The 23,096-nt window shown below is 49.8% G+C and overlaps 1 protein-coding gene and 1 long non-coding RNA gene across 8 annotated transcripts in view; one reads left to right on the forward strand and one right to left on the reverse strand.

Annotated features, from left to right (window-relative positions):
- Window positions 1–23,096, forward strand: part of GSE1 (Gse1 coiled-coil protein) — a 243,324-nt gene that overhangs the window by 124,572 nt on the left and 95,656 nt on the right. Inside the window, exon 1 of one of the 7 annotated variants that reach the window (XM_034426574.3) lies at window positions 20,571–21,146. The exons of the other annotated variants lie outside the window; for them this stretch is intronic. Coding sequence (XP_034282465.2) covers window positions 21,110–21,146 — 37 coding nt within the window. The 5' untranslated portion in view covers window positions 20,571–21,109. Of the gene's footprint in view, window positions 1–20,570; window positions 21,147–23,096 lie in introns of those variants that run through there. 7 annotated transcript variants of the gene reach the window in all.
- On the reverse strand, window positions 2,458–21,631 carry LOC148112251 (uncharacterized). Its single transcript, XR_015729599.1, has 3 exons — window positions 21,144–21,631; window positions 3,517–3,653; window positions 2,458–2,902 (listed from the first exon to the last, which is right to left on the reverse strand). It is a non-coding gene; the product is annotated as an uncharacterized LOC148112251 (long non-coding RNA).

Raw genomic sequence — 23,096 nt, forward strand, 5'->3', positions numbered from 1 at the left:
CCCTCTCCTCTTCCCTCTCTTTCTCCCTCTCTCTTTCCCTCCTTCTCCCTCTCTCCCTCCCACTCTCTCCCCCTCCCTTTCTCTCTCCCTCCCTCTCTCTCTCTCTCCCACCCTCCCCCTCTCTCTCCCTCTCTCCCTCCCCTCTCTTTCTCCCTTTTTCTCTTTCCCTCCTTCTCCCTCTCTCCCTCCCCCTCTCTCCCCCTCCCTCTTTCTCTCTCCCTCCCTCTCTCCCCCTCCCTCTTTCTCTCTCCCTCCCTCTCTCCCCCTCTCTCTCCTCTACCCCCTCTCTCTTTCTCTCCCTCCCTCTCTCTCCCTCCCTCCCACCCTCTGCCTCTCTCTCCCTCTCCCCTTCCCTCTCTTTCTCCCTCTCTCTCTTTCCCTCCTTCTCCCTCTCTCCCTCCCCCTTCTCCCCTCCCTCTTTCTCTCTCCCTCCCTCTCTCTCTCCCTCTCACCCTCCCCCCTCCCTCTACCCCCTCTCTCTCTTTCTCTCTCTCCCTCCCTCTCTTTCTCTCTCCCTCCCTCTCTCCCCCTCTCTCTCCCTCTACCCCCTCTCTCTTTCTCTCTCCCTCCCTCCCTCTCTCTCCCAATCTCTCTCTCTCTCTCTCTTTCTCTCCCCCCCACCCCCGGGGAGGATGGCAGCGAGTTCCCCGGCAGAGAAGAGATTACAAAAATGACTCCAGGGAAAAAGGCTATTTTAAAAACCCTTCCTTGTTTGTTTTATAAGCTTAAAGTGCTCCTGGCAGTGGTGCAGAGGAAGGAATTACTCACAACGGCATAGTAAACAGGGGACCTTCGTGGCAACCTTCCCCCGGCTGACCCTGGTGCCAAGCCCAGAGCCACCAAACCAGCTTCCTCCGGCCTTCTGCCTGCGTTGCAGCCAAAGCCCACCGAGCCTCCCCTGCCCCTGCTCTGGGGGAACACAGGCAAACCCCCTAAAAAACAACAACCCCAAATCGCTCTAGGAGGAGACTTGGCTGAATTGCAGGAGGAGGAGGAGGCTGCTTCTCCTCTTCTCAGACTGCAGGTGTGCGGCTCAATTTGGCTCCATTAAAATGGTAACCATTCATCATTCATCATCCCTGCCCGGGAGGAAAAGCTGAGCAGAAAGGTCAGGATTTCTCACACGTGAGGAAGCGGCAGCAGCCAACTAGCAGGTTGGGCAAAAGGTTTTATAAGAAGACTCTCTTCCCGGTCCTCTGATTTCCTGCACGCCACAGTTATCTTCTCAATATTTTTCAGCACCGTTGTTTCAGTGATGTTGCAATTGGTCTAAGGAAAAGAAGGACTAGGGCTGACATGATAGCACCATTCCAATATTTGAGGGGCTTCTACAAAGATGGGGGGGGGGTTTCCAACCTATTTGCCAAAAGGCAAGACTAGAAACAATGGATGGAAGCTAATCAAGGAGAGAAGCAACCTAGAACTAAGGAGAAATTTCCTAACGGTGAGAACAATTAACCAGTGGAACGACTTGCCACCAGAAGTTGTGGGTGCTCCGTGGCTGGAGGTTTTTAAGAAGAGATTGGGCAACCATTTGTCTGAAAGGGTATTACAGGGTCTCCTGTGCGAGCAGGGGGTTGGATTAGAAGACCTCCAAGGTCCCTTCCAACTCTGTTATTCTATGTTTTATGTTGTAACTTTGAATGGTCGCTAAACGAATGGTCGCGAGTCGAGGACTACCTGTACAAACATCCTCAAAGGAACTTTGCGTGGGGTGGAGTGATGAGTCTCTGTGATGCGTCTGTGGCAAGCAGTGTTTTTTAAGGGGGATTTTGGAGCAGATGTTCCAGCAACTGTTTTGGGACTCTGCTATTTTCCCATCTGGAAATCCACCTTCTGCGCTCTCTCTCTCTCTCCCTCTCCTCGTCCTTACCTTGAAGTCTGAACGGGCTTTCCCCCCCCACACCTTCACCTTACCTTGGGAGGCTGTGCTTCTACAAAAAAGAAAAACGGGAACACAAAAGGGCTCAGATCTGTCCCCGGCCCCTCCAATCGCCATCAGAGGAAAGTTAAGTTTTGCAATCCGCCAAAGACGGAAAAAAAGAAAAGAAAAGAAGAAGAAAAAAACCCTCCCCGAGTCTCCGACCATTTGCATGCGCTACTTAGATGATTATCCTTAGCCTTTTTCCTCCATCTGTCATCAGCTCCGTGTTCATAATTTGCAGCTATCAGAGCTTCAATAGATGGGCTCTTTAAAAAAAAAAAAAAAAGAAACAGTAAAATCTTGGAACAAGATAGCTTGCAATTTACCCCGCTCTCGTAGTGAGATGAGAAAGCTGCTTTTTAATGGTTTATGTCCTCCCTTTCTACCATCACAAGAGCTGGGTCTCTTCACTTACAGCTCGCTAAATTAAAATTTTTGCCTCGGCGGTTTGGAAATGGGCTGGTAGGATGGGGGGTGGGGGGCGGGGGGGGGGTTCAGACAGGTTGCAACGAGTGATGTTAAAGAGAATTCACTTTATTTTATTTATTAAATTTATAGGCCACCCTTCTCACCCCCTGCTAGATGCAAATGTCCCCTGGATGTTTTAATCTTCTTTTTAAGAGGAAGGCCTTCTGCTCGGCTGTCCTACGTTTCTTCCAGCTCTGCCCCCCAACTTTGGCTTCCGTGGGGTGCGGAGAAGCCCTGCCAGACTCCCCTGCATTGGAACTGGGATGTTTGCCTTGCAACACGCATCTTGGCCCGCTCTTTCCCTCTTCCGATTTCCTGGCTCCTGCTTCTGGTGCCACAGCTGCGGCTGCAAGGAGCCTGGTGCAGTTGCATCAGCAGCGGTTGAGTTTCAACCTGAGCCCGCCCAGGCGCCTTTGTTGAACGTCTGGTAGGAGGAGAAGTTGGACGTGGCTTGTCCTCAGGGGGTTTGGGCTTCTGGCTCCGGGAGTCTGCTTTCTGCTTCTCACCTGTCTGGAGAAAATGCAGTGTTTGGGGTGAGGTTTCGAGAATCCTTTGGGCATGTTGAAAAGAGACATCCTTCCTTCTTTTCCTCCCTCCCTCCCTCCCTCTTCCTCCATCCATCCATCCATCCATCTTCCCTCCCCCCCTCTTCTTCTACCTTCCTTTCTTCTGTTCTCCCTCCACTTCTCCCTCTTCTTCCTTCCTTCCCTCCCCCTCTATCCATCCATCCATCCATCCATCCATCCATCCATCCATCCATCCATCCGTCTTCCTCCCTCTTCTTCTACCTTCCTTTCTTCTGTTCTCCCTCCACTTCTCCCTCTCCTTCCTTCCTTCCCTCCCCCTCTATCCATCCATCCATCCATCCATCCATCCATCCATCCATCCATCCATCCATCCATCTTCCCTCCCTCCCTCTTCTTCTACCTTCCTTTCTTCTGTTCTCCCTCCACTTCTCCCTCTCCTTCCTTCCTTCCCTCCCCCTCTATCCATCCATCCCTTCTTCTTCTACCTTCCTTTCTTCTGTTCTCCCTCCACTTCTCCCTCTCCTTCTTCCTTCCTTCCTTCCTTCCTTCCTCCCTCCCTTCCTCCCTCCCTCCCTCCCTCCCTCCCCTTCTACCTACCAGGCAGGGAGGGAGAGCAAGCGAGCTGCCAGGGCTGGCATCCACCCTCCTTTTAAAAAGCACTGGATGAATAATTGAGCACATTGAAGAGTTGCCGTTGTTGGGTTGGCCATCCATCTCTCCGGCTCTCCTGGCACCTGGGAAGCAGAGGGAGGTCGGAAGGGGCACAGATAAGTTGGCCGTTGGCGAGAGTGCCCTCTCTTTTGGGGGGGCTGCTCTTTAAAAAAAGAAGTTCGATAGGCTTTTATTCTTTTATCGCCTTGGTTTTGGCACTCTGGCCATTAACCCAATGGGGCATCCCCATCGCTGTGGCTGCAGATGAATTAAACAGACGAAAGGCCTCACGATCTGCAACCCCAAAATTTATCCCCCAAGCAGAATCTGGCCAGGTTGCTTGCTCGGTGAGAGGGTGCCTGCTTTGACCCAATGAAGCAGCCCCATATTGGGGGGGTCTGGCATCGCCTGGGACGCTTGGCAGGAGCCAGCTGTATCGGAGGCATTTCTGAGAAATTATCATGGCATCTTGCTGGCAGGGAAGGGTCAGGCTCAGGGCTAAAGCCTTCCCAGGTCCCTCCCTTCTGCTTCTCACGCCTTCCACTGTGAGGCTTGCTTGGCAAATGAGCCAGCGAGGCTGGACTTTCCGGTGACTTTCTCCAGACTGGCCATCTCTCCTGCTTCTGCTGCTGTTGCTTCTGGGGGGGCCTGGCATGATATACAAAGAAACGGGGGCGGGGGGGGAGGCCAGCAGAGAAATTGCCCGTGCCCGGTGCATGCATTGCCTGATGCAGGAATAAAAAGTACAACCCTTCTTAAATTCAGATTTGAGCAACCCTACAGGGAGAAGGGGTGAGGGGTGTGTGTGGCAGAGAGGTTCATTTCTGAAGGGCAGAGTGAGAATGAAGCCTTGCAGGCAGGAAATCAGAATAAAAACTGCAAATAATGCAAGGGGTTTATTCAGCCTGCCTTAAGAAGCAGCACTGAGGGGGTTATATGCTGTACCCAAACGAAAGCCCTGATTTAAGCCCTCCCAGTCTTCTTTCTTTCTTTCTTTCTTTCTTTCTTTCTTTCTTTCTTTCTTTCTTTCTTTCTTTCTCTTTCTTCCTTCCTTCCTTCCTTCCTTTCTTTCTTTCTCTTTCTTTCTTTCTTTCTTTTTCTTTCTTTCTCTTTCTTTCTTTCTTCCTTCCTTTCTTTCTTTCTCTTTCTTTCTTTCTTTCTTTCTTTCTTTCTTTCTTTCTTTCTTTTTCTTTCCTCCCTCCCTCCCTTTATCTATCCATTTATCCATCTCTCCATCTATCTACTTGTTATAAATCTGGTCAAGCAGCTGATCAGGAAGGCAGGCAGGTTTTATATATTTGTTTATCTATTCATTCAATGAATCAATTTATTACTTTTATCGATGTGTTCATTGCGTTGATTGATTCGTCCATTGATTCGTTTATTCATTCATTGTATTGACTCCGGTTAAGGCTGGCCTGTTGCAGGAAAACTCCCATCATCCTGTCTAGAACACCTTGGCTGCTTAGGCATGGGCACCTTGGGGTGGGGGCCAGATGATGCCCCCCTGCGCAAGTGATTTCCCTCCTCAGGGACGCTTCTTGGATGCCGTCCTTCCAGCCAATGGGAAGGGTCCCGCTTCTTCCCTTGAAACCCACCCTGAGCCACAGCTGGTGGGTCCCGAAGCAGGCAGGGCCCCTTCCTTGGGGCAGATCCTGTTCCTGGGGTTGTTTTGAAGCTGGGTTTGGCAGCAGCCGTCCCGGGGGTGCAGCCGTTGTCTTGAAAGCTTCACAGGTGCGTGCACACACTCACACCCGTTTGCCGTAATTGGGCATGGCCGCGCCAGGCTGCTTTTGCAACCCGGGTGTCTCTGGAAGTGTGGGTCCCCGAAGGAGGCTGGCAAAGGGAACACAAGCCTGCATTTCCTAGCCCTCCTGGCTCAGCTCCTCCGCCCGGAAAGGAGCAGCCCTACCTTATTTGGAGGTCTTGGGGTTTTTATTCTGGGGAAGGGGAAGGGGAAGGGGGGAGAGTCAGGAGGGCCGCAAGGAAAAAGCTGGCTGGGCGTGAGAAGCACTTTGCGAGGGTTTCTGCGGTTTGTTGTCTTCTCACCTGCTTCCTTCCTTGTCTAGAAGGGGCTGGGAAGCCACTCACAATACAGGTGGCCTCAAAGGAGCTTCCTGCTCTGTGACCTGCCTGTGGGTTTGGTCCTTTTTCTGGTCCAAAATACGCCCTAAGGAAGGGAGGGAGAAAGGAGGAAAGAGAAGGGAAGGGAAGGAAAGGAAAGGAAGATAAAAAGGGGAAGGGAAAGAAAAGGAAAGGAAAAAGGGGAGGGGAAAGAAAGGAAGAAGAAGGATAAGGAAAGGAAAGGGGAGGAAAGGAAAGGAAAGGAAAGGAAAGGAAGATTAAAAAGGGGAAGGGAAAGGAAAGGAAAGGAAAAAGGGGAGGGGAAAGAAAGGAAGAAGAAGGGTAAGGAAAGGAAAGGAAAAGAAAGGAAAGGAAAGGAAAGGAAAGGGAAGGAAAGGAAAGGAAAGGAAAGGAAAGGAAAGGGAAGGGAAGGGAAGGGAAGGGAAGGGAAGGGAAGGAAAGGAAAGGAAAGGAAAGGAGGAAAGGAAAGGAAAGGAAAGGAAAGGAAGATTAAAAAGGGAAGGGAAGGGAAGGGAAGGGAAGGAAAGGAAAGGAAAGGAAAGGGAAGGGAAGGGAAGGGAAGGGAAGGGAAGGGAAGGGAAGGGAAGGAAAGGAAAGGAAAGGAAAGGAGGAAAGGAAAGGAAAGGAAAGGAAAGGAAGATTAAAAAGGGAAGGGAAGGGAAGGGAAGGGAAGGGAAGGGAAGGGAAGGGAAGGAAAGGAAAGGAAAGGAAAGGAAAGGAAAGGAAAGGAAAGGAAAGGAAAGGAAAGGAAAGGAAAGGAAAGGAAAGGAAAGGAAAGGAAAGGAAAGGAAAGGAGGATGCGTTGAACTACATGGGCAGATATCCTGGACCAGAACATTTTTATTTGCTCTCCAAAATAGGGACATAATACTTCAAGGTGCCACCTGGTGGAAATTCACCCTGCCATCATTCCCCAGAACCAACTGTTGTTTCTTCACAGTAACAAACAAACAAAAAATGGAGATGGAAAGAAAAAGATGGGAAATCAGAAAGTGTTTTCTTTCCCCTTTCCTGTCTCCAAGAATAATGGCTTCGTCTACTGATGAACTCCATGCTGAGGTCCAGACCAGCCAAGGCCGAGGCCGAGCGTTGGCATCTTGGAGGGCCACCAAGAAAGGGCAGATAGAGTCCCTGTCCCTGAAAGGGCAGATGGAGAAACCAGAGAACCACAGACATATTTCTGGTTGCCTCTCAGATCCAGAGCTGCCCTCTCTAAACCCATGTCAAGACATGGGAAGAGGGCATTTTTGGAAATAGTAAGGAAAATACCTAGACTTACAATAGTTGGTTGAGTGAATAGCACTGAAAAAAGTGACTTACGACCATTTTTCACACTTATGACCATTGCAGCATCCCCAGGGTCACGTGATTTACATTCAGCCGCTTGGCAACTGTGGTTCATACTTATGACCGTTGCAAGTGTCCAAAGGTCACCCTTTGGCCAGGTTCACTTAACAACCAGATTACAAACTTATCAACTGCAGTGATTCGCCAGACAACTGTGGCAAGAAAGGTCGTAAAATGGGACATGACTCACTTAACAACTGTCTCACTCAACAACATAAATGTTGGGCTCAATTGTGGTCCTAATTCGAGGAGTACCTGTATACTGTCCTGGTGGGCCATCTCAAACTCAGATGGGGCACTTTCTCCTCCTCCTCCTCCTCCTCCTCCCTCCACTCAGCAAACCCAACTCCCTTCTAACAATGATGATGTTACCTAATTTGGGTAATGAAACATCTGTAAGAAAACTACCAAGCTCAGAGAGCACCAAGGACCCCACAGTCCTCCTCCTCCTCCTCCTCCTCCTCCTCCTCCTCCTCCTCCTCCTCCTCCTCCTCCGTAGAAGTTGATCTTCCAGTGGACTGTCTTTTATATGCGGAGAAGGGAGGCCTCTTCTCTCTCTGGCTGCTCAACGGGCTATTAAGCCAGGGGGTGGTTCTTGATCCGGGAGATAATGACTTCGATTTCCCCTTTTTTCTTCCTTGCAGCAGCTGGTAAATGGGTCCAGCTTTGTCTGGAGGAGTTGCACAAAAGCCTCCAGACCGTTTCCTTTGCTTTCTGTCTGCCTCTCCCGCGCCCAGACCCCGTGGAAAAAAGGAGAAGAAAGAACCCGAGGGGTTCTTTGCCTTTCTTTCTTTTTTTCAAAATTGTAGCATTATCTGGAGTGTCTGAGCGTTTCATCTTTTTCCTGTCAATGAGGCATCTGAAGTGGGCTTTTAAGAGGGAGCTGCGCGAATGGTTTAGGCAATTTGGCGACCGGGAGGAAGGCGGATGCAAAACAACGGGTGTGGGGGAAACTGTTTAGGACTTTGCCACCGGGTGGGATTAACCGCAGGCTGGTTTCACCCTCCTTCCAAAGCCCCTGATGCCATCCCATCATGGGATCTGAGCATGGTGGGCTGTTTCCTGAACCTCTCGATGCTCTTCACCATTGGCTTTTCCGGGATGTGGATGGAGCTGGTCTTGAGACAGTTCTTCTGCCCTACCTTCAGGATTTGATCCTGACCTGGGCTTCTGAAGTCACCCTGAAGTGCAGATAACAGAATAACAGAAATCTTGGAGGTCTTCCCAACCCCCTGCTTAAGCAAGGAGACCCTATGGCATTCCAGACTAAGGGTTGTCTGATCTTTCCTTGAAGGCCTCCAGTGATGGAGCGTCCACAATTTCTAGAGGCAAGGCGTTCCACTGATTAATTGTTCCCATACTGTCAGGAAATCCCTCCTTAGTTCTAGGTTGCTTCTCTCCTTGATTAGTTTCCACTTGTTGCTTCTTGTCCTGCTCTCAGGTGCTTTGGAGAATAGCTTGACTCCCTCTTCTTTATGGCAACCCCTCAAATATTGGGTGACTGCTATCATGTCACCCCTAGCCCTTGCAGGAGGGACCTTGTAGGTCTTCTAGTCCAACCCCCTGCTCAAGCAGAAGACCTTATTCCATCCCAGACTAATGGTTGTCCAATCTTTTCTTGAAGGCCTCCAGTGATGGAGCATCCACAACTTCTGGAGGCCAGCTGTTCCATTGATGAATTGTCAGGAAATTTCTCTTTAATTCTAAGTTGGATCTTTCTTTGATAGACTTCTATCCATTCCTTCTTTGTCCTGTCTTGGAGAACAGGTGGATGCCTTCTTGGTGGCAGCCCCTCAAGTATTGGAAGACTTCTACCCTGTCACCACTAGTCCTTCTCTTCGTTAGACTAGACATTCTCAGTTCCCACAACCATTCATCCTACAGTTTAGTTCCCTGGAGTAGAAAACGATGGGTGATGAAAAGGCCAAATCCCTTCCTGGCTTCAAGCCTCTTCATCTCATAACGATTCCCTGGCTGGGTCAGGGGCCACTCCAGGCCTGATGGATAGAAATCAGCTTTCTTCTCCTCCTCCCTCTCGTGGGAGGACACCTGGCCCAGCTGCTGCTTTCTGCTGCTGCTTCTCCCTAGTGAAGAGCTTCTGGTCACGTTCAGGGCCTGCCTGCATTTCGAGTTGGATTTAGCATCCTTGATAGATGTCTTCATTTGAATTAATCAAAGGTCAGACGCAGACAGAAATCTTCGCCGAGCGTCTTCGGCGTAGTAATGAACCTGCGAGTGGCATCTTGCTCTCTTGTGGGTTGATGAATCTTCCCCGTCTTGGCGGCTGCCGGAAGGTTGGCCGGTGAAGCAGGGAACTCCTGTCTCCGCTCCAAATTATAGACTTCCAGGAGCTGAAAACTTTGGGAGGAGGGTGAGTGGGCAAGCACTCCGCACTCTCTTCCTTTGGCTTTGAATAGTGGCAGGGAAGGAGGTTTCTGCTTTCCCATCTCAACACATGAGGCGTTATCTCTAGTTTGAGAAACCATCAAGGCAGGAGGCTGGTTAGGAGATTGAAGAGAAGGCAAAGCCAGATTTAATGTCAGGCTGCTCTTGGCGTTGCCAGGGGTAGCTGGATTCCTATTTAGATTCACCGCCAAGAGTTGGTTCCTGAGCCTTTAGGAAAACTTCCTCAATTTTTCTTGGGATTCTGCTTTTTCTCAGAATTCCTGTTGGGCTGGATCTGTTGGGACCACCCAATTAACTAACGGCAGTCATGCTGTGTGGGGGAGATTTTCCGTGCATTTTTCCCCCCTCACTGGTTCTCATGAATTTGACGAAAAAGGGTTGGGAGAGACCTGAGAGATCATCCAGTCTAACCTTCCATCCAGAGCAGGTGGCCAGTGTTAAAGCATCCCAGACAGATGCCATCCAACCTCTCCTTAAACAGCTCCAGCAAGAGTCAGAATAACAGAAGATGTTGTAATAAACCATATTAAAATGTAAAAGCAAAGATGTATACGTATCAAGAAAATGGTGGCAAATGTTGAATATGATGACACAAAATTTTGTACTCGGAGGACACACTGATTGAATAACCATGTACCACTTGTTTAAAAATAAAAATAAAAAACTTTTTATACAAAAAAAAAAGCTGACACCAGTCAGAGCATTGAAAAACTGAACAGAAGCAGCGCATGGTTGGAAGATGTGGAGAGACCTCACCCACAGCATCGCCAAGAGTTGGACCAGGGGTGAAACGCTCCCAGATCAGACCGGATCGCCCGATCCGGTAGCGATCTTTGCCGGTGGTTTGGTGATCCGGTAGCGATGGTGGAGCAAAGCTTCGCCCACCTGCCTGGATATCATTACTTCCTGGTTTTAACCAGGAAGTAATGTGTTTTTTACCTTCTGTGCATGAACAGAAGGTTTTGCGCACACCTGTGACACGTGCGTGCGCTTTCGAACCGGTAAGGAAGGTAAGTAGATTTCATCCCTGAGTCAGACACGACTGAATGGATAACATCATCATCATCATCATCATCCTCAGATAGCATTCCTGCAGGCGTTTAAAGGCAGCCATTGTGTCCCCTGCAGCCTTCTCTTCTTCAGGCTATGCCTCCCCGACACCCCCAACCCTTTCTCATAGATTTTTCCCTTCCGGTTGGAAGAAGCAGAATAGACGGTTGTAGGCCTTGCCAAACTACTTCCTACAGATCCAGGATGAGAGAAGCAGCTTTCCAAGTCTGATTGTTCCCCCACTCTTCGGCACTGCTAGGTGGTTCAATTAATGGGGAGAGTTCAAAGAAACTCGTCCTGTCCTTGTTTGACCCTACACTTTGAAAAAAATGCACCTACCTGCCAGCTCTCTCCTTTTCTCTCCCTCTGTAGCTGCTTCTCTTAAAAACAGCAGCAACCAACATTATCCAACATCCTCTGAAGGCAGAACGTTGCTTCTTAGCGATGGATGGAAACTCATCAAGGACAGAACGTACCTAAAACTAAGGAGAAATTTCCTGACAGTTAGAACAATTGATCAGGCTTGCCACTGGAAATTCTTGGTGCTCCATCCCTGGAGGTTTTCAAGAAGAGGTTGGATAACCATTTGTCTAAGATGGAATAGGGTCTCCTGCTTGAGCAGGGGGTTGGACTAGAAGACCTCCAAGCTCCCTTCCAACTCTGTCATTCTGTTATGGTCACCTAGCATTAGTAAGCCAGGAGAGACTTTGAAGTTGTGGCACGTCCATGCTCTGTCACCCTCACTTCTGCCAGATGAGTCCCTATAATTTTGGACAAATCGTCACCAAAGCTTTGTCACATTGAACTCTTGGAATAATCACCGATGGGAGTCCTGATCTACTTTGTTCTGCAGAAACTCCGGCCCAGCTTGGTCACTGAGGGCTCTGTCTGAGCTGCAGGAGTTCAGAGAGTGGATGATAGAGGCAAAAGAGAGAAAATTTGTTTTACTTCTTCATCCCCTGCCTACTTTGTATGTCCCTGTGTTGGCCACTATTCCGTAGTGTTCGTTTTGCCACCTCTGAAAAGAGGTGGAGTTGTAAATATCATCCCAGGAAGCCCCACAGTCTCTTTTGTGAGTTCTGGGCCTCCTGGCAGTAAGGAAGCCCAGTAAATGTGCCTGCCCGCTGTTCAGGGAGGTGCCAGGCAGATGCTGCAGAAGAAGAAGAAGGTGTGTGTGTAACATCTGAATGACTGTGGCACTCAAATCTTCTGGTCTGTAATAAAAGAGAATGTTTGTAGCTCTGGGGTTCTTGGTGCTCTCTGAACTGGGTGGTTTTCTTGCAGATGTTTCATGACCCAACTAGGGAACTTCATCAGGGCTAGTCAGTGTTAGCTTACCTAGTTTGGATAATGAAACGTTTGCAAGAAGCAGTCAAGCTCAGAGAGCATCAAGGACCCCACAGTCCTCCTCCTCCTCCTCCTCCTCCTCCTCCTCCTCCTCCTCCTCCTCCTCCTCCTCCTCCTCCTCCTCCTCCTCCTCACACTCTTCTAGCACTGATGAGGTGACCTCATTTGGGTAATGAAAACCACCCAGCTCAGACCTCTCTCTGCTGGCCTCTCTTCTGCAGTGGCACCATCCTCCACGCCAGAGGGCGCTGGGGGGCCCTGCCAGGAAGAGTGGGAGAGGTACTTAATATTGTAATTATCTTAGTGCTGAAGGTGATAATTGCAGCCCAGGAGGGAGGAGGGGCCTGTGAACTCAGGAGCGCAAGAAAACCTTCTTCTTCTTCTTCTTCTTCTTCTTCTTCTTCTTCTTCTTCTTCTTCTTCTTCTTCTTCTTCTTCTTCTTCTTCTTCTTCTTCTTCTTCTTCTTCTTCTTCTTCTTCTTCTTCTCCTCCTCCTCCTCCTCCTCCTCCTCCTCCTCCTCCTCCTCCTCCTCCTCCTCCTCCTTCTTCTTCTCCTTCTCCTTCTCCTTCCTCTTCTCCTTCTTGTGTCCAGATCAAACTGTAGAGTGCCAACAGGAAGCCAACGTGTTGGCTTTGTCATTGGCGAAAAATAAGTTAGTCTTCAACCTTCCTCCTGCTGCCCTTCCCTACTAGTAAAGGGAGGAGGAGAAGGCAGGGCTGCCCGAGTGAACTAATACAACCCGGAGGCTGGAAGGAATCCAGGCTGGCACCAAGCAGGGGCAAAACTAGCCATTCCTGAAAAACAAGTGCAGGAGTTGCCACCTCTTGCCCTCTGCTCTCCTGGAATTGGCATCTTCCCCGAGGACATGGTGCTCAGAGGTGTTTAACCTGGTTAGCAGCACTGCTCAAGCGAGAAAAGAAGGGGGCTGGAGGAAGCCTCGATGCCGCCGGTGAGGCTAGAGGTGCCCAGGAGTTTGGGGTTCCTCCTGCCCTGGCATTCTGGGGTAGTAAAGGGGTGATTTCTGGATCTTGCCACCTTGATATTCCAATATATTCCTATATATATTACACATTTGGTCTCCCAATGAGTTGAATATTGGATGTGGCTCTTAGGAGGCCTCTGTCTGGCCTATTTTGGTGGCCTTAAGCAGCTTCATGGTCTGTGAACTTGGTGAGTCTGTGTCTTTAATAAGCAGGACTTTTGCTTTTGATTGTAATGTAGTACTTTGGATGTCTTAGGTGACTTCTGTTTTCTGCTCTTGGACTAGAGGTGGAGCCTTCAGAGCTGACGTAGGTCTGAAGAGGCTCATGAGGGTTAACCCAGATAGTCCTCAATGTACGACCACAATGGAGCCCCAAAATTTCTGTTCCTATGCGAGAGAACCACTCTTGCCAATCTCTCTAGCCACAGCTGTTCAGTGAATCATTAGCCACATGGTTGTTGAGTGAATCTGGCTTCCCCGTTCACTTTGCTGGTTGGGAATTTCGCAAGCGGGGAGTCATGTGACCTCGGGACACGGCAACAACGGTCATAAGTATGAACCAGCTGCCGAGCGCCTGAATTTCGATGACGGGGAAGCTGCAAAGGTTGTAACTGTGGAAAACGGTCCCTTTTTCCAGTGCCGTTTTAACTTTGAATGGTCACTAAAGAAACTGTTGTAAGTCGAGACCTACCTGTATATAAACAAAGTTATGAATTAAAGGGGTTTGGCAGGGATAAGCATTTCACACACAGATAGTCCTCGATCTACAATCATTTGTTTAGTGACTGAAGTTACAATCGCCCTGAAAAAGAAGCGACATCTATTGACCAGAATTGCACCACTCTGGAGTCAGGCGATCGCCACTTTCAATTTTCCCAGCTGGTTTCCGACAAGTAGAGTCAGTGGGCGATTTGCTTAACAACGGCGTGATTCACTTAACAACAAGGATTCCCTTAACCATCGTGGCAAAAAACGTCATAAATTCAGATGCGACTCGCTTAACTGCTTTGTTTAGCAGAGTAACAGAATTGGAAGGGGCCTTGGAGGTCTTCTAGTCCAACCCTCTGCTCAGTTTGAAAACCTTATTATACCAGTGGATATGCTGGTCTCAATTATGGCCATAAATGGAGGACTACTTTTAGTTTTTTCTATAAGCAAAAGCTGGGTTTGAGGCGTTCCCGGGAATCACGGAGACCTAGCTCTTAGTGTGCAGGGTTTGGTCTCCTGAATTCTGGCTCGAAGGACTGAATAAATGACCCTTCCCCATCTTTCCTTGACCTTCTGAGCTCGGGCATCTGATGGGCACAAGAACCGTGGCCAAGCTAGGCCACATCTAGCAGAGCCACGCGAGACTCACGTTGGGAGCAAGTCCGCTCCACCTTGAAGAAGTGTGTCTCCTCTTGAGCTTGACGTAATTAAAACGCAGAAGAAGGCGCCAGCCTAAATTGGCAGAGCACCCCTCCCTCTGTTCCTGTTCAGTGATTGGCCTATAATTGCGGGTTTATTGGCTGTACAGCTATTGTGTAATGACATGTTTGCAAATTAATTTTTATGGCTCATGCCATTAGCATATACAGTAGAGGAGGGGTTCGTATTAATTACTGCCGTTGTTCGGGTAATCCTGCCGAATTAAAAACGTATAAAAGGATGACAGTTGAAGGCACCAGGGGTTTGGGAAGGTGGGTGGGCAGCCCTGGCGCTTGATTGGCATTGGTTGCTGGAGGAAATGCTCCGGAGGAGGCCGGTGGAGAAGGAGAGTTGGGTGGGCGGATGAAGCCGTGATATCAGGGAAAGCAAAATTTGGCTTCTGTTCCTGGTGACTGAGATCATCTCGAGGAAACCAGGCTCCGTATTGGGTAAAATTCTGGTGAATTTCCCTCGAGGAGGAAGGAACCGTGCTCTGTCAGCACCCAACGAAAACTTTTCGACCACAATCCTAAACTGTGGTTTATTGCACAAACCACCATTGGCCTGGTTGCAGCAATTTGCTAACTTGCAGGCAGAGAAGCCACATTGTGGCTTAGTGTAGCGATTAAACCCAGCCGGGAAGTTAGATGTTTGTCTGGAGTGACTCAGCTGCTTAGCTTTCGCATCGGCTGAGTTTACACCCAAGTTCAGAAAGCAGCGGGCCTTTGGTGAGCATCTTTGGTGAGCCTAGCCAATTGTGGCTTATTCAGCAAGTCATAGTTAAGGGCCAAACATAGATTCGTGCATTGTGTAGACACTGGGTGTCTTCAGCCTCAGAAAGACATTTCGCCTGTCTGTTCCTCATCCTTAAAACCTTCACATTTTAGACACACTGCCCAGTTGAATGGGCTACTCATCAGCACATGGATTTCCAGAGTCTTGGTTCGTTCCAGAATCGGGTCTCAGGCCTGGCACGGAGCAAAAAGCCTGCGGAGATTCCCATCACAGGGCATGCATGTCTCTATGGCTGTACTGAAACGCCAGCATCTCTGGGGCTTGGGGTGGAAATGGGGCACGTTAAGGATGCATGTGTGCTTTTGCTCAGCGTGATCTTACGGATTCTCCGACACCCAAAGGGCATCTGGCAGGTTCCTCTGAGCCCAACAGGGATCGGTTGTGGAGACATTGCCTGGAAGGATGTGTGGGACATCACGGTGCTGCTCTCCGTAAAACTCTTCGTGAGCTCTAGTTAAGGAATTGATGTGTTCACCACCATATTTCGTTAAGGTAAAGACTCCCTTGTGCCCACCACAACTTTTCCTTGTAGTTTTCTTGCATCAGTATATTAAAGCAGGGATTCCCAACCTCGGGGCTGAGGCCCACAACTGGACCTTGAGCCGTTCAGAACCGGGCCATGGAAGTGGTGGGTAAGTGCACACACACATGTGCACATCTCCACTTGTGCAAGCAGTGTATGCCTGCAAATCATCTGGACCCATCCCCTCTTTCCACCCTCTCTGGCTAGTCCAAGCCAGAAAGTTTGGGGAACTCTGTATTAAAGGATTCCAATTGTTTAACTTTAATCTCATCCAAAAACACTTGCCTTGCACAACCCTGTTTAATTTCCAAGACAGGCCACGTTCAGCTAGATCAGTGGTGCCACCTGACAGAACCACCACAGGGCAAAACAAAACTCACAGGTTTGGAAACTCCTTCAGATCTGTTTTGTTGTTGTTGTTGTTGTTTTTTTACTGTCAAGGGCATGATCCTTTCTCACCTGTGCACGAGAAAAAAACCTCCTTCCTGGATATCAAATATTGAGGCAAGATACTCTGTGTGTCTCTTTGAACTCTGGGCATTCCTCATATTTGCTTGAAAATGGAAGTTGCTGCACTTGCGGCTTGATGGTCAAACTTCTGCAAAAGTGGAAGTTCTCACACAGAAGTTAGTGGGGATGCCAAGGAACTCACGAGTAACAGAGACCCAACGTCGTTTCTCAGTCTGTCTGATTTGGTGGTCCTTAAGTCTTTTGGATGTGGGACTGAACATTTTGACTTCTGAATCACCCAAGTCCTCTTCCCTCCCACTCACTGTCGCTTCTGAGCATGCTTAGAGGGTCTGCTAAAACTAAGCAACTTAGTCTGGGTCACCATGGACTGCTTTACTCCCATTTGTACTCTGCAGAGAAAGTTTCCACAAAATATGCATTTGTTAAGTTAACTGCTGAGGTCTTCCCAATTTCCTTTTGTTCCCAAGAGCTGTAAAACTTTTGGCAGACTTCTGCACCAGCTCAGAACCTGCAAACCTGGCCTAGCAGAGTTACAATCAGACAGAGAGGTCTTCTTCCTAAACAGCATAACTTCCTCCCCTCCAAATTCTCAAGTTTGATTACTATATATATATATATATATAGTTTCCTGTTTCTTTCTTTTTCTCGCTTTCTTTGGATTGAAATTCTTCGGCTTCAAGGACTCGTCCGACCATTGAGAAGGAGGATTCCGTGAAGTTGTTGCTTGCTTCTTCCCATTTCAGAGTCTCCACTGAATGTGGGGTTGGGGTGTGTTCCCCCCCCAGAGAGGTGACCCTTCCCTTGGTGGCCTTCATTTAAGCTTCCGTGGCGTTCACCCTCAAGTCTTCTTGAAGCTTTTCTGAAGGGCTGTCATTATCAGCACAGGATGTGGCTTCTCTGTGCAAGGCAGAGATACGGCTCCCCCCTTCTTGAACTCTGGGCTTAAGAGGTGAGAGTTTCCTCACCAAAGGAAACGGGGTGTCTTTTGTCCCCAGAGCAAGCAAGCGCCCATTGTAACCGCACTCCTTTCGTCTTTTCATGCTGCCAGCTGAAGCCTTCTGTGAGACTTCAGGGCTGGCAGCCTGGAGTGCCGGCGCATCTTAAAAATATATATATATTAAATAACTGCTGCGACACTTTTAAAAACATTCTGTTCATCTGATTCAGAACGTTTTCTTACCCAGTTCTGTATTATTATTTTTTTAAAATTGGAGATTTGCTGATTCAATGAGCCAGCCCTGGATGCCAAATGCATTTTTAATGCATTGCATCGCAGCAGGTTGGGTACTTTGGAGGGGGGGGGGAAATTGCCCCGTTTTCCATTTCATCTGCTTTGCCTTCAGGTTCAAGGATACCCCTCTCTCTTTACCCCCCACCCCCACCCCCAGGCCCCCACCAGCCTGATCCAAGAGGTTTTAAATGCTGAAGGTTCTTGTTTTGCAAAGAAACCGTTGAGTTTCTTTGTGAGTTATCTGTGGCATCAGAGGTCTGGGTGATGTTTTGTCAATCTTCCCTGCTGTGTTTTGTGTTGGGTGGGCTTGCCTTGATGGCCTTCGTGAACCCTGGGGACTTCCGGTGACTCTGCTTAAAACCTTTAGTAAATGATTCCTCTTGGGCAACGGGGCGAGATCATTGGGTAGGTGGAGAGAGAGGGAGAGATTCAGGTTGGATCAAGGAATAAAATCTGCCTTTTAGCTCTTTGCTTGGCCTGTGAGACTGAAATTGTATGATCTCTAACGAGCAGACATTTCCAAGAGTTGCTTGGAGTCTGAAATGTATGTATTTATTAGATTTTTTATCCTGCTTTTATTACTTTGGAAGTAACTCAAGGCAGCGAATGGTCTTACTACTCCCTCCTCCTCCTCCTCTTATTCCCCACAATAACAACCCTGTGAAGTAGGTTGGGGCCAAAGTCACCCAGCCGACTTTCATGCTTTGAGTGGGATTAGAACTCGCCACCTCCTGGTGATTGGGCCAAAGTCACCCTGCTGACTTTCATGCCTAAAGCGGGACTAGAACTCACGGTCTCCTGGTTTCTAGGTCAGCACCTTAACCTCTACCCCAAACAAATGAAGTTTGGCCCAGGCTGCTAGTAGCTGGGACCGGCTGGCTGCTTTTGGGGTGACCAAACCAACCAGCAGTCCAGCGAGAGAGGGAGGAAACGAGGGGAAGGGGCTTCGCTTGGGAAAAAGAGAAGCCCCCTCTCCCTTTGCCGTCCTTAACCAAGCAGACCCAGCAACAATTCTGCTGTTTATGCTTATTTAGGGTGTGCCAGGATAAAGGAGGACATTCATTTGTATTAGTGCATTTTTTCCTGGACCGATGGAAAGCAGACCCTTCGTGGAGGGTGGGGAGACCCTGGTGGAGGGCCAGGAAGAAGGCGGAGGGCAGGAGGAAGACTTTGCCTATTTATTTGCGCTTCCAGAGCCCCCCCTTCCTTCTCCTGCCCTGAAAGACCAGAAGTGGGTGAGAAAAAAAGAAACCCCACCAACCCTCAGCCAGAGCCATCTGTTTGTCAATCCTCCCGGCTGCCTCTTCCACCCAGCCCTTTCCCCCCCTCCCCTTTTTCCCTCTTTCCAAGTGGCATTTTTAAAATTCCTCCTCCCTCCCTCCCCCCCCACCCCATCACTTTGCTCTCCCCCTCCCCTCCCCCCCTCCCCTCCTCCCTTGGCGTGAAAACCCCGGAGGAGGCGAAGGCGAAAAGCCAGCCGGGCTGAGCCGCCCCGGCGTAAAAGCGCAGGACGGTGGCGGCGGCGGCGGTTCGTCTTAGCCCGAGCAGATGCTGGATGCTTCCCCGGCTCGGCTCTTTCATTAGCAGAGACAAATTTGCTGTCAGTTCGCCAGATTTCCAATTTACCGATAATGATTCTTGCATGAAAATTGATCGGGGTGGGTGGGAGGCTCCGCGGCTGCTGCTGCCGCTCGCCTTCTATTCTCTTCGCTGGCTCTTCCTGCCCGCTGCCTTTCGGAGGGGCTGGAGGGGCAGCCTTCCTCCTGCCTCGCTCTTCCCTCCTCTTCCTCCTCCTCTTTTCCTCTTCCTTCCTTCCTTCCCCCTTTTCTTCCTCTTCTAATCTTCCTCCTTCCTCCTCTTTCCTCCTTTCATCATCCTCCTCTTTCCCCCTCCTCTGTTCCTCTGTTCCTCTTCCTTCCTTCCCCTTTTCTTCCTCTTCTAATCTTCCTCCTTCCTCCTCTTTCCTCCTTCCTCCTTTCCTCCTCCTCCTCTTTCCCCCCTCCTCTGTTCCTCTGTTCCTCTTCCTTCCTTCTCCTTTTCTTCCTCTTCTAATCTTCCTCCTTCCTCCTCTTTCCTCCTTCCTCCTTTCCTCCTCCTCCTCTTTCCCCCCTCCTCTGTTCCTCTGTTCCTCTTCCTTCCTTCTCCTTTTCTTCCTCTTCTAATCTTCCTCCTTCCTCCTCTTTCCTCCTTTCATCATCCTCCTCTTTTCCCCCTCCTCTGTTCCTCTGTCTTCCTTCCCCTTTTCTTCCTCTTCTAATCTTCCTCCTTCCTCCTCCTTCCTCCTTCCTCCTTTCATCATCCTCCTCTTTTCCCCCTCCTCTGTTCCTCTTCCTTCCTTCCCCTTTTCTTCCTCTTCTAAACTTCCTCCTTCCTCCTCTTTTCTTTCTCCTCTTCCTCCTTCCTTCTTTCCTCTTCCTCCTCTTTTCCCCCTCCTCTGTTCCTCTTCCTTCCTTCCCCTTTTCTTCCTCTTCTAATCTTCCTCCTTACTCCTCCTTTCTTCCTCCTCTTCCTCCTTTCCTCTTCCTCCTCTTCCTTCCTTCCTTCTCCTCTTCTTCCTCTTCTCTCCTCTTCCTCCCCCTCCACCCCGAGTTGCTGGTGGGACGGAGGCAGGGCCGAGACCATCTAACCCTCCCCCCCACCACCACCGAGGCAGACCCTGGCCGGCTCTGCCAGCTGCGCTCTGGGGCCACCTGCGCTCCTTTCCCTGCCCTTTGGGGTGGCTCAACTTAGTTAGCACCTGGCCGTCTCCGGCAAGACCCTCGGGGAAGGGCCGGCAAGGGAAGAGACCCTTCGGTGGTGCCGCGCATCCTTTCCACACCTCTTCCCCCCCCCCGCCTCGCCCGCCCTCTGCCGCCGCCCCCACCCTTTCCCCACCCCTCCTCCCTTTTGTAAACCAGTCGCTAAGGAGGACGCTATAACAAAGCCCCGTTCCTACTAGACAACCGCGGCGCGCAACTCCACTTCGCTGCCTTCCTCGCCTTCCCTTCTGGCAAGGACCCCCCCACCCCCGCCCCCTCCTCTTTTCTCTCTCTCTCCTTTTTAATGCGAAGCTGAGCATGGAGCCCCTTTGAAAACAGACCCATTGACTCCCCCTCCCTCCCTCCCTCCGCACCCCCCCTCTTTACCCTTGGCACCCAAGGAGGCGCTGAATGGAGGAAGGGGCTCGCTAAACATGACGGGGGGCTCCGATCTTCTTCCCGTCCCCTTCGCCGGTTTATTTGATCCTATTTTTTTTTTTTATTTTTTTCCTCGCGCGCTCGGTCGCTCGCTCTCCAAATGAGTAATCCCTAAAGGAAGATTCTCGGGGATATTTATTTATTTTTAAAAAAAAAATTTTTTTTTTGTTTTGTTTTAAAAGAAAGCCGAGAAAAAGGAAAGAGGGAGAGAGAGAGAGAAAACACGAGCTGCCCCCTCCTTCCTCTGCTTTCTCTGCCTCGTTCTTTAGTTTCTCTTTTCTCGGTCTTTGGGGTGTGTGCGTGTGTGTCTGTGTGTATCCGTGCGCGCGCGCGCGTGCATATTTCTCTCTCTTTGCAACTCACCCGACTCCAAAAAGGCAACCAGGAAGGTGGAAGAAGCAAAGGAGGAGAGAGGAAAAAAAAAAGGGGGGGGCAGACTGGAAGACAAGCTGTGCCCGACTAGAGCTGTTTGTAGGAGTGAAGTTGAGTGTTGCGCTAACACAGAATTGTCCGAAGACTCATTTTTTATCTGCTTCCCCCCCCCATTGGTCCAGCTTTTTTTTTAAATGTTTTTTTTCAACTGACTCCTCCGAGTTATTTATCATTATTTCTTATTCTCCAGACACTTCCCCTCCCTTTTTTTATTTTAAAGAATTGTTGCATTTGGGTTTTTTGGTTTATTTTTTCCTTCTGGATGCCTTGGGTCAGTCATCTAAACCATGTTTGGACTGAAACCACCTCTCTATTACTTACCAGGTAAGGCAGCTCTTGATGTGTTCTTCCTTCCTTCCTTCCTTCCTTCCTTCCTTCCTTCCTTCCTTCCTTCCTTCCTTCCTTCCTTCCTTCCTTTTTACCCGTTTGAGTTTTACCGGGGTTGGGTCTTCTGGAGGCTCAGTTAGTCACCCCAAAGAAACTTTTCTTGAATGGGCTGCTTTGATGCTCTCTTCTACTCGGCTTCGGGGAGGTGCGACCTGGTTTTGACCCGGGGTGGCATGGGGGCAGCCACCCTGGGTGGAAGGGACAGGCTTAGAGTTGTTGGCAAATTGGCAGAGGGCTATTGCTCAGCGGCTCGACTCCGATTGCCTGCTGTTCTGGGTTTAGCTAAGGGTGGTTTTGGGGGGGGGAAGAACGGAGGGGTGCTTGTGTCTGCCAGTTGCTGGGCAGGAAGAAGGACCTGGCAGATAATCCTGTCCCCGTGCAAGAGTGGGGAATAAATTGGAGGAGGTGTAGTAGAGTCATCAACTCTGAAGGTGATGGGCTGAGGTCTGTAGGTCCACCCCAGAATGATCCCAAAGCTGATGGGTCTTCAGACTGATAGGTTACACAATGTCAATGGGTCTACAGAGTTGACAGGTCTACAGCCTTGGCAAGTCTACAGCACTGATAGATCTACCGTGTTGATGGGTTTATGGCATTGATGGGTCTACGGTGTTGTTGGGTCTACATAGTTGATGAGCCTACGGCACTGATGGGTCTACATCACTAGTAAACCTTTACTTTAGTAGTAGTGTAAAATCTGGCAGAAGCCAAAAGACTCTCAGCCCGGCCCCTCCCCCTCCCCTTGCAGTGCAATTAGCAGCATCTGTGGGGTCCAGATAGCCCTTGGGGGTGCATCCCACCCCCTGCTCCCTTTGTTCACCAATCTTTGGCTTCCTAAGTGGTGCCTCTTGTTTTATTCAGGAGCCTGAGCAGCAGAAGCACTTTAAGTAATCTAAGGTGAATTAAGAAGCGTGGTGTGAAGTTACTTTCCAGTTGGTGCCTAATATTGTTTCATGGATGAGTAAGCTCTGATCACGAAGCAGGAAGAGCCAAAGTGGTCTGGAGGGCGGAGGGTGCTTGCCCCCACTTCCCCCTGCCTGCCCCCTTTCCCTTGTTTGCTGCCATCTCTTCCTTTCCATCCTCGTAATCCCCCCGGGGTGGGGAGGGCAGGGCTCTCACCGTTGAACCCTTGCTCTTTTGAGTTGGGTCAGGAAAGGTGGGTGCAATACCTACTCAAGAGACCTTCCCTTTCCTCATCCAGGGTGAGCTCCCCCTGCCCCCCCCAGTTTGGGTCTCAGTTATCATCATTCTTGCAGATTAGAGGGTCTTTTGAAAAGCAGATGCTTTTGGGGGTGGGGGCAAAAGAGTGGCTTGAGGAAAGTGGAGAATGTTCTGACCTCTCCTTGCTTGAGTTGGCTACACCGTGGATTGACTCCACTCGGGTGTAGCAGAAGCGCCTAAAGCAGCCTCCTTGGAGACTGTCTGCCAACTGACTCTTCCCATGGCTTTGCAGGGGGAAGCGAAGGAGCCCTCCCCTCCCTTTCCTCGGCCACCCCCTATCATCTCACACCAGCTGTGGTTTTCTCAGCCCCACCACCGATTGTGCAGGCTTGCTATCAGGAAGCGTCTTCTCTGTGTGGCAGTTGGTTCCAAGAATTTAACTTTTTCTTCTCTCTCTCTCTCTCTCTCTCTCCTCCGATGAAGCACATTGTGTGCCTGGGGAAGAGGTCATGACAAATGTGCAGAGTAGCCACAAGAGATTGGAAATGTGTGAAGGGTTTGTGGGGTTCTCCAGTTTACCATGTGATCCCTGTTTTCGTGTGCCTGTTTTGGCTTCTTCACTTCCGTCGTACTTCCGAGTAAAGCAGGGGTGAGCAATTATGCCCCTTTACGACCTGTGCACTTCAACTCCCAGAACTCCTGTCACTGTGCCAACCTTGGCTCAGG

The sequence above is a fragment of the Pantherophis guttatus genome, chromosome 11, assembly GCF_059756535.1.
Source record: "Pantherophis guttatus breed Tessera chromosome 11, ASM5975653v1, whole genome shotgun sequence".
NCBI lineage: Eukaryota > Metazoa > Chordata > Lepidosauria > Squamata > Colubridae > Pantherophis > Pantherophis guttatus.